This window comes from Lipotes vexillifer, unplaced genomic scaffold, assembly GCF_000442215.2.
Source record: "Lipotes vexillifer unplaced genomic scaffold, Lipotes_vexillifer_v1.1 scaffold44, whole genome shotgun sequence".
NCBI classification, from domain to species: domain Eukaryota; kingdom Metazoa; phylum Chordata; class Mammalia; order Artiodactyla; family Lipotidae; genus Lipotes; species Lipotes vexillifer.
The window spans coordinates 94,213-105,725 of record NW_006787415.1 but is presented as its reverse complement, the minus strand read 5'-3'; the positions used below and the strand labels follow the sequence as shown (position 1 = coordinate 105,725).

At 37.4% G+C, this 11,513-nt stretch overlaps 1 protein-coding gene across 1 annotated transcript in view; it reads left to right on the top strand.

Annotated features, from left to right (window-relative positions):
• Positions 1 to 11,513, top strand: part of LOC103072866 (fibrillin-2) — a gene marked incomplete at its 3' end in the record, with an annotated part of 172,374 nt that overhangs the window by 67,919 nt on the left and 92,942 nt on the right. Inside the window, exon 6 of the mRNA XM_007459998.1 lies at positions 6,391 to 6,588. Within this exon, the coding sequence (XP_007460060.1) occupies positions 6,391 to 6,588 (198 nt within the window). The remainder of the gene's footprint in view (positions 1 to 6,390; positions 6,589 to 11,513) is intronic.

Below are 11,513 nucleotides of genomic sequence, written 5' to 3'. Positions count from 1 at the left end.
TGCACCGGCAGGCGGACTCTCAACCACTGCGCCACCAGGGAAGCCCCATCTTAACCATTTTTAAGTGTACAGTTCAGTGACATTAAATACATGCACATTGTTGTGCTACCATCACCACCATCCATCCACAGAACTTTGTCTTACAAAACTGAAACTCTGAACCCATTAAACACTTAACTCCCCATCTACCCTCCAGCCTCTGACAAGCACCATTCTACTTTCTGTCTCTGTGAATGTGACTACTGTAGACATTTCATAGAAGTGGAATCATTCAGTATTTTTCCTTTTGTCGCTGGTTTGCTTTACTCAGAATAATGTCCTTAAGGTTCACCCGTGTTGTAGCATGTGTCAGAATTTCCTTCCTTTTTAAGATTGAATAGTATTCCATTGCATGTATTTTGTTTATTCATTAATCAGTCAATGGACACATGGGTTGTGTCCACCTCTTGACTATTGTGAATAATGGTGCTGTGTACATGGTTGTCCATATATCTCTTCAGATCCCTGCTTTCAGTTTTTTAGGGTATATTCCTTGAGCTTTTAAATTCGGTGTATAAATATCACTCATCTACTAATAAGTCTAGCAGATTTTAGTAGTCACTTTAAGAGGTCTTTAAATAGTATTTGGTTCCATTTTCATATGTAGCTAATGAAACACCTCCCTACCTTTTAAACTGCTTTAATATATTAAGTACACCTACTATCTCCCTTAAGTACTTCAGTTGTGCAACTTAAAAACCTTTGTAAGTACTCAAGTTACTCTCATAAACCTAATTAAAATCTAAATGTCTACTCAAACTTACAAATTTATAAAAATCTGAAGTTCACTTAAATGATCCCGTTGTGTGTATAAGCATAGTCACATTTTAACATAAAAATCACAACTCTAAATAAATTACATAATTATTTATTTTAAACTGTGGTTACAAGGCAATCTAATGGAATGGGCAAGATGCTATTAAACATTACAGGTACATAATTTTTGCACAAGTTCCTAAAAGCAAAAATATTAAATTAATGGCTTTGATTCTCTTAAACATTTCTGTACTTAATTCTAAAATTTCCTGAGGGTGACAGATTTTTTCCATCATGGAAGACAATCGCTATCTTATTTCACTTTACTTAACTCTGAATATTTAGACCCGGCATGAATTCTGGACCAGCAGACACTTAGGCAAATTTTATTGAGACTAAGGAAACTATAATTAGAGTGGTTGCCTTCTCTGCATGCTCCAGTTATATCTGTGATCAGATATTTCGGCTGGCAGACTGACTAGATAGATTCTCAGTTAGAACCATAACGGAATGCACTAAACCTTATTTGTAACTGCTATGTCAAAAACTCCATTACCCAAAGGAGGCTGTCATGTGGCCAGGATCTTTAGACTTAGATTATACACATTCCATAGTTCTTCATTGTACTCACTCATGTCTGCAGCTCCCACACAAGACGATCACTTGATTGCATGTTGCATTTCTTTGGTTCCTGAGAATGGAAAGAATGGAAATGCCTTCTTGCTTAAGTCTAAAGACTGTGCAGCTTGATGGGAAATCTCACATATTTTCATACGCCTTCTGGGATCAGGCAATTATTTGTGTACTAAAGTGGGGATGAATGGAATTTTGGATATCTTTATGGCATTATTTGACTGCACAACTCCAGGGGATGTCATTTACATTACAGTAGTTGTGGGTAGCTTTCCTAAATTATGGAGTGTACATCTGTACAGTTGTGAACCTTAACTGCATTCTGCGGACAGTTAAATAAATACTACTACAGCCACATGGACAGCTGATGTATTGCTATCACTGTGACTAATTTCCCGCCTCATGTGGGGCTTCTTGGGGACACCTAGTCTATTGATCTTACTGCTTTCTCCCACTTCTTAATCTGTAAGTCCATTCCTTTTTTTCATTTCCCAGCTCATCCAGCTTAGATTCCATAGTCTATAATTTCAAAATATGTCTAGCAACACCTTACACCCCCTTGCCATTCTGAATTTTTTTCTTCTCTGACAGACAAAACCCTAATCCTAGATGAACCCTTATCTCTGAGGGAGCTTCTCAGCTGCCTAGAGCTGTTGGAAAAAGTCACAAAACAGACAGATGGGTCCCATTATAAGTTCATCTTATTCTTCCACCATAGAGAGGTGCTGTTGTCACCTGGGAATCTGCTGGATTCTCAGGTCAGCTCCCTCTCTTGGTATCTGCAGTGTCCATCTCAGTTAGCCTCCAAGATCTGACACCCCAGCCAACCTCTGCCAAAGACCTACTGTCCCACCTCCTGTTTTACAAAGAAAAGAGAAGGTATCCGAGAGGACATTGCTCATTTTCCTCTACTATATAAACATGCCTACATCTCTGTGCAGCCTGCCATTCCTCCCTCTGGTTACAAGAACAGTACTTTTCTTCTCCTGTCTAAGGATGACTCCATACAAATTCTGGTTTCACTCTCAGCCTGACTCCTTAGGGGTCTTATATTAGAAATTATTATTCTCTATGGTAATCAGAAACCCTCCCTTTCAACTAGGTCATTCCCATTGACTTTTAGTAATCCTCGTCTCTTCCACGAAACAAAACAAAAAGAATAAATAAGCAAAAAAATAAATGAATAAATAAAAAAAAAATTTCTCCCTCAATACAAAATCCCCAGCAGACCTGTTTCTGTCTTTACCTTCTGGAAAGCTCTGCAAAGGTTGTCTGGTTGTCCATATGACAATAATGCTCATCTTTGGTTAGCTATCACTGTTTAGCATCTCTAGTTCTATTAAGAGGACTTGTGAAATATAGCAAAATTCCCAACTATATTCAGTTGTATTTATTTAAAGTAAAATGGCAACATAGGCTATAATAATAAAGATAGAAACTAGAAAATATTAGCACGGATGTGGAGGAATTGGAACTCTCACTCATTACTGGTAGGAATATAAAACCATGAAGTCATTTTGGAAAACAGTTTGACAGTTTCTTTAAAAGTTAAACATGTGCTCACTATATGGCCCAGCAAAAGGCCACTGGTTGGTTATCAGATGTGGTATATCCATATAGTGGAATATTATTCAGCAGTAAAAAGGATTGAAGTACTGACCCATGCCATAGCATGGATGATCCTCAAGAACGTTATGCTAACCAAAAGAAGCCAGACAAGAAAGATCACATATCATATGATTCCATTTCTCTGAAATTGTCCAGAAAAGGCAGATTTATAGTGACAGAAATATTAGTGGTTAATGGGGGCTGGGAATGAGCACAAGGAATCTTTCTGGGGTGATGCAAATGTCCTAAAGTTGGATTGTGGTGATGGTTGCACAATTCAATAAAATTTATGAAAAATCATTGAATTGTACATTTAAAACAGATGACTATATGATGTATAAGTTATACCTTAATGAATTTAAGTTTTTGATGAGTTTGCTAATTGTACCAATTGCTTAATGTGAATAAAAGTGAAATTATATAAAACCAATTAATATGCTGTATTGCAGTTAGATATTTGAAAATCAAAATAGCAATATTTGTGTTTCACAGGATAATTTTTAACAAAATTTTCTTGGTCATATAGTAATGAGGAAAATACCTGTTTCCAACCCACTGGTTCCAGCATACCAAGTGTTAAGCAGTTCACTCCTTTTATCCTTTGTTAACGCACTGCAAGTATGTCCTTACCTATGAATGGTTAGCATGGTATACAATAATATTTTACCTGAAGTGAAAACTTGATGAGTGTATGGCCAATCATAACATTTAATTAAGGTCTCCTAATACTCTTTGACCATAATTAAAATGCTAGTAACGTCTGGGACAGAACGTTTTTTAATCTGATCAGGAAATTTAAATCTCTTTTCAGTATCTAATATTTGTTCACATTTTACATGTGAGTAATTCTGGAATAAATAGGTTACATTGTAAGTTTAAATTTTAAGGTAATTACTTGCCAACCAGAAAGCAAAGTGTAACCATGTAAGAAAATAGATTCTGAAGCACAGTCTTAACGAAAGGAAATACAGGCAGAAGAAATAAGGAATGGTAAACTGTTCCCAGGAAGGGGAGTCTGGGGTTGGCTTAATTAGGGCCTTTAACATGCAAGGTCGTTTGCAGGGACAAACAGCTATCCTTGTCAAGATAGTCCTCTTCTCCAAGAAGATCAGACTAAGAGGACATAATTTTAAGAAGGTGCTGTAGTTAGAAGGAAGGCATTTCCTGACAAACTGGTTTACTTAAGAATGAGATTATGAGAGAGGCTATGCAGGCTTCTCTCTGGGAATCCTAAAAGGGTACAGAATGTGAACGTAGGTATATATGCATGAATCTATGAAAAAAAAAACAGAAAAAGAGACTTGGTGAAAAGTAGGCTTTTTCCTACTTGTTCAGAACGTGATACAGTTTATCATAAGTCTAATATTTATTTAAAATGGCAAAATAACGTGTTGCCTGAAGGACAATAGAGTAGGTTTAAAAAATTTATGACCTGGCAATTTGTGGTATGGGAAGCATGCTTCTTTACAAGGTTGACATATCTACATGTATAATACAAAGACTGTCTTCTTCAAAAACGTGATTTGCAGCCAGCACATCTGTTCTTGTGTAATGGATTAAAATGAGCTATTTTTGTTGAAGTTCAGCTGCAGAGTAACAGAATGTTAAGCCAGCTTGCTAAAAAAGTTACCTATTTTAGATTTTTTTCCCTTTATATTGAACTTTTAAAATGTTCTTGTATCTGACAAAGCCTCACTCTTCATTAAGAAACAGAAATTTTATGTGGCTCTAAGGTGTATTTTTGTCATACTGTAGCATTTAGGTGATATCTAAGTTGTTCTTGTTTAGCATTTTGAATGTTAAATTATATCCAAGTTTGATATTTCCCAGTAACAGTTTTTCATAAAAATCTTACCAACATTATTGACTGTTCTTCCATGGAATGCAACATTGTTTTGTTCTTACAAAAATATGAAATAAACTTGTTCTGGTTTTCCCCTTCAAATGGAATTATGTCATTCGCATTAAGGCTTATCAGGAAATCCTGACTATCTTCTTACATTCCCAAGAGTTAATAAACTGTATGCGTACAAATCTCTGTAAATGGGGGAAAAACTTTTTCACATATTTCTGTTGTAATTTTATAACAAATGTTGATGATTTAATTGGTCAGTCTTCGGGAAACTGACCTTTCTCTGATTTTCTGTGTCTTTCAAAACACAAGCAACAAATTAAAAATCCATTAATAATTCAGTTCTGCTTAAAATAATATACATATACTGATCATCTTAAAGAGTCATTTAAGTAAATTACAGCAGGACGAGAGATATAATAGAAGTGCCCAGCTTTCAAGTTGCTTGTAGTCTGGATCAGTCCTTCTTAAACTTTAAGGTGTGTATGGATCTCCTAAATATCTTGTTAATGCATATTCTAAGTTAGTGTGTCTGGTATGAGGCCTCAGTCTGCATTTCTAACCAGCTCCCGAATGATGCATATGTTGCTGGTCCATGAACCACTTTGTGACCCAAGGGTCATAATAGCTGTCCTTAATATTCATAGAAGAGTCTGTGTGTAGATCATAAGTGACACACATTTGCTAATGTTTTTATCATCATCATAACCGAGCTGGACAATTGTACAATCATCTTCTAGAGAATAGAGATCATATAATATTAACTTGGAAAGAATCCATGGCCATGGGCCTTATTAGTACTGTCTTCCAAGATGAGCTACACATAGAACTAAACACACTGACAAGGAAACAGAAATCAATTGTTAGAACTAAATGATTATAGACAATCTGGACCGCCCAAATATAGATGTGATATGGAAGGGTATATCTTCATTGGTTCTGTTTTGATTTTCTGAACTCTTGACCGCCTAGTCAAAGAAGAAATTTTTCTAGGTAAAGAGGAGCCATTAAAGCAGGTGCCATCAGGGCACAGGTGGCGCACACCAGTGAGTGGAGAGGGCTGGGTGGCTGTGGCGGTGCTGTCATAGAGGGGACACACTTCACTCCACCACTGCCATGCAACATGTCAGGCCTAGCATGGCCAGAACTTCCAACTTTTTAAGAAAAGCCAGAAATATAAATTTCATGTGAAATTTCCCCATTTAAAAATGTTGGCTACTCATTTAAATTCTTTTAAAACATTAGGCGGCCAAGAAAACACATCTGTGTCCCAGACACAACCCTTGAGCCATCTATTTACAGTGTCTAGGGTAGAATACATTGAATTCTTGTAATGCACTTCTCAATATTGAAAAATTAAGAATTTTCAAAATCAAACACATTGGGCTTTTGTCGCGCGATGTTTTCATCAGACGAGTCTCTGTTTTATGTATTTGGAGGTCCTGGTGTAAGATTGGTGTGTGATCATAAAACCTGTCTTTCTGTCTTCTTTCACATTCCAGATTACAGGACAGGCCCATGTTTCACTCAGGTCAACAACCAGATGTGCCAAGGGCAGCTGACAGGCATTGTCTGCACAAAGACTCTGTGCTGTGCCACCATTGGACGGGCCTGGGGCCACCCCTGTGAAATGTGTCCCGCCCAGCCTCAGCCCTGCCGGCGGGGCTTCATCCCCAACATCCGCACTGGAGCTTGCCAAGGTGAGTTAGCCTTCAGCCTGTGTGCACAGAGTCACCCGTGTGTCTGGGCTCCTTTCAGTGTGCTGGGAGAATCTGGCACTGTGGATGGGAACCTTTAACCCAATACTGTTTCCAAGGGGAGCCTCATCAGCAAGCCTGACTAGAGATGGCTTATCTTCTAGCCACCTAATAAATAATTATTTTTCAATTGACAAAAAAGGAGAAGAGATATATGAAAGTATGAAAAACTGGGGAAAATTTTAAAAATACAATTAAAACTATTCAATACAGTCAGAGGATAAGCCATTCCATGTCTTCATCCAGATGGTGCTACACACTCCCTGCTACAGTCCCTCAAACTATGCATATGTAAATACCCAGGTGACACATTTTTTCTGTCTTTCCAATCTCATTCAACATATGAGAACCTGAACCCAGGTGACAGGGAGAAGTGAGCCGTCCGGTATTGTTATTAATAGTGTCTTCAGAGACAAAGTATTAACTCCATCCATGACTGTAGTTATTTCTGAGCTTATAACCAGTTGGTTACAATCTTGTCTCCAGGCAATCTTCCTAAACACATATCAGGGCTAGATTGGGGCCCTGAGGATGCTACAACCATCAACTTTAAACCAAATAGCCGGAAATTGTTAAATACTGGATAATTACTTTTCAGCCACCATGATTCTTAGCCTTTTTTGGCAACTTCTCTGACATCATATGGATTAAACACGTTTTTAGAGCTTGGAACAGAGTGCCATAATGAGCTTTCAAATGGTAGTAGGATCACAGGAAACTGGAAAGTACTTTTGTATTATTCACAGAAATGATGTTACTCATACTTAAGACATGAGAGTTAGGTTTATTTGTTCTAATTAAATCATGTACAAAGTTAGGTGTGAAATCTTTCAAACTGTTGTTAGTAACCAGTGTCAGAGGTAGAGCGGTTACCTATCCAGCCCATGTAAATGGTATATTGCAGAAAACCAGGCCAGTGCCCTAAAACCCAAATGAAAATTGTAGTGTGGGGAGCCTGTATATAACCTCAATCCACTGAATAATAAAATCTGAGTGCTCTGTGTAATTTGGTAAGTGTATCTCCAATAGTGGCCTCCAAAGATTTGTGTGAGTTTTGTAGTTTTATAAAAGGTAGTTTAAAAAATGATCTGTATCTAAACTCTTTTCAAATCAAAACTACTGGGATACCCAAGAGATGACCATATAACCCAGCAGATTCACAACTTTATGTTTACTTGCATGTAAAAGCTTTGTCAGCTGTGGACTTAGAATGGTTTCATGAGTATTTTGTCTCTTGGATTAGTACCAACCACAACAAATATGAAGTTTGGGTTAAATTTCATTTTTAATCTGTTGTTTACTATGGATAATAACATTCTAAATCATTCATATGATTATCGGTATGATTCTATAGAGTTCCTGATAAAGCAAGTTTTTTCTATAAAAGATACACTATACTATATAGTATATAGTATTTACCATACTACATAGAATTCTTAGATTAGATATAGATTACTGTATAATTTATGTAATTTAATGGATTACTATTAAAGATAAAACGCTGTATAGATCTACTAGATTAATACTGACTAGATTTACCAGAGTAATAATTTTTGTTTATTCTCTAGCACTTATCACCTTCTAACGCACTTGCTTATGGTCTTTATTGCTTTTACTGTCCCCCAGATAGAATGTAAGCTCCATTTGGGCAGAAATCTGTTTTATTCATTAATGTCTCTGAGGCATTCTAACATGCAGTAGATACTCAGTAAATATCTTTTGAATTAATTAATGGAATTGATATTAAAATACTTCCAAAAACCACTGTTTCGTAGAAATAGTCCAGGTTGAGAAAAGCCCTCAACTTCAACCAAAACATTGCAAATTATTGACTCTCCTCATCTTCTATATTTGTACTTAGGCTTCTTTACCTTGATATTTTGTCAGAGAGGCCTAGTTTTTCTGAACACAATTACAAAAAGTGTGTGAGCTGATCTCAAACTTCCTAAATGTCCTTCAGGATTGAGTAATGTCTGAAGGCTTATTTGTTCGAATTTGTTTATGTAGTAGAGATAAGTTTTGGGCTCCATTTGCCCAAGAGTATAATGGATTAATACAGCTACAGGAGCAAAATGAAACTTGCCACATTGCTAAAAGGTCTGGAAAAGTTGAAAAAGTTCTGCTTTATTTCAAAATCATGGCATCGTCAGAAAGTTCTCAATTAAACACTAATCCTCAGTTCAGGCTATTTTAAGACTCCATCTTACTGTGATTTCATTTTTTCCTTTAAATTCCTAGACTGTTTCCCAAATACTCTGCCAAATTAATTTGGAAGATAATAGGGCGTAACAAAATAAGATAATAAAACATGATACACACATGTCATACTTTTTTTTTTTTTTGCGGTACACGGGCCTCTCACTGTTGTGGCCCCTCCCCCCGCAGAGCACAGGCTCCGGACGCTCAGGCTCAGCGGCCATGGCTCACGGGCCCAGCCGCCCCGCAGCATGCGGGATCCTCCCAGACCGGGGCATGAACCCATGTGCCCTGCATCGGCAGGTGGACTCCCAACGACTGCGCCACCAGGGAAGCCCATACTTTTTTTTTTTATAATAGTGATCTTTTTTATAGGGTAACTGAAAATTTTTGTGGAGTTAAAAATAAATTTCAGCTGTGTAGATGATAGGCAGTTTAATATTGGTTTTAAAACATGGTTTATATTAGCCAAGGGAGGACATTTCTGAAGTTCTAAACGTAAAATTATCCTGTAGCTGATGCAATTAGTGAATTACTTTATCTATGGCTTAGGAGGGGATGAAATAAGGTCTTGTAGTAAACCAAATAAATGTGAAAAATGAGGGCCAACAGAAAATTAAGATGACACTTTAAAAAAACTAACTGTGGGACTTCCCTGGTGGCACAGTGGTTGAGAGTCTGCTTGCTGATGCAGGGGACACGGGTTCGTGCCCCGATCTGGGAAGATCCCACATGCCATGGAGCAGCTAGGCCCGTGAGCCATGGCCACTGAGCCTGCGCGTCCGGAGCCTGTGCTCCGCAACGGGAGAGGCCACGACAGTGAGAGGCCCACATACCGCAAAAAAAACAAAAACAAACAAACAAAAAAAACTAAGCTGTGAGGAAACTAGTAAATTTTTTTACTTTTCACTGTTGCTGTCATGACTTTCTGTACTCAAATAAGCAGTTTCAGAAGAGTAGACCTTCCTAGGGTACTATGAGGTCAATCATAATGATTCTTGACTTCTTTCATATATAGAGCATTTCAGTTCTAGCCCTCATGCCTAAGTCTAATCTACATTTAGTCTTGTACATTCTTCATTTTATTAAACATTGAAGGACTAAAGTTGGCTCACATAAGCCTTAAAATTTAAGCTAGCATAAAAATGAGTGAATTAAAGGTAATAAAAGTGGCATTAAGCTCTTTTCCAAGAATATCTACAAACTTTAAATAAATATGTCATAAACTGTCACGTGCATATGTTGTATTTTTTTTTACAAATAGATTCTTCTTTTTAAATCTTTACTATCTTACGCATTCACTCTAATTAGAAGGGTATTTTATTTAAGAATAGTACTTGACTTTGGGTCTTTTAGATTTTCAAATAGAGTGTATTTAAAATTTTTTTAAATATATTAAAATTTGTATAATTATTAATTTATGTTGCTTGATTTTTAGAAATTAGGCTTTTAAACTACTCCAGATGTTTCAAAACTGGAAGTACGGCAGAAGAAATTTGCTTATTTAAATCCATCTTTTGCTTTATTATAGACAATAGTAATAGACTGATGCTGGGCCTCTTCTCCATTCCAAGCAGTGTGAGAGGCATGGAAATTCTGACATATGTGACAGAGTCAGGACCTAGCTAGGACACAAGACAGGGACTTAAATAAAGAAAGAGCAGTATAGACCCTGAGTCAGTCCCTGCAAAACAAGTATTTGTGCCTGTTCTTGTCAAATGGGATTAGTATTCAGAAACATTTACTCCTTCAGTCAGACTGCACATGAATCATGTAGAGAAGTTGAATCTTATCTGAAACCAGGCAGGCATGGCTAGTTCCTCAGGTGTATCCTGAGAGGAAGATGCTCTCAGTAGAATGTTATTTGCAGGCCTTCTGTATAGCACAAAATGAAAAGGAGATTTGGTTCATCTGATTAGTATAAATTATTAAACACAAATTTATCTTGGCTGTCTGCATTGACCAAGTTAACCAGATCATTGCAAAGTTTAACTGTAGTTCACACTATGTGAACACAAGCCATTCCTAAACAATCCAAAAAATTTACCTAAAACGTAGTCGATTATAGAAACTCGTGTTGAAAATAGCAGGATATTGCCCTTCTTCTAAGTCAACAAAAACTAACAAGAAAAGGAATAATAGAGAACAAGCCCTTCTAAAATAAAACTCTGCAACCCCCAGTTCAGAGCAGTGATGGACACATGGCAGTTGTTGGGAAGTCATGGGGACAGGGAGAATCTTCTATGTGTTTGCCATGAGCATTAGCATCCTGAAAGGCTGTTGAGTGGTTGTGGACGGTCTCTTGGAGAGGAGGATTATATCCCATAAGAGAGGGATTCTACTGCAGGCCCTTGGAGTAACTGAAGGCATATGGAAAGAGGGTCTTTGGTGGCAAGCCATTTCTAATATCCTCTAGCCAGCCTTCCAACCCAGAGACGCTCCTTTATAAAGGAGGGGGAAGGAAAAGAGGATGTGGGAGCCACTAGTGAGCAGCTTGCAGAGTCTGTATCTGAAAGGGCAGAAGGTGGGAGCTACACCACTACCTGAAAGTTTAAAATTAATACCCAGGAGGAAAAGAAAGTGGAGAGAGTTTGGTAAGAAGCTGCAGGAGTCACTAGAGAAGTTCTCAAATCAACCTGTTTCTTCTTGGCTTTCTCCACTTTTGCTTCAGC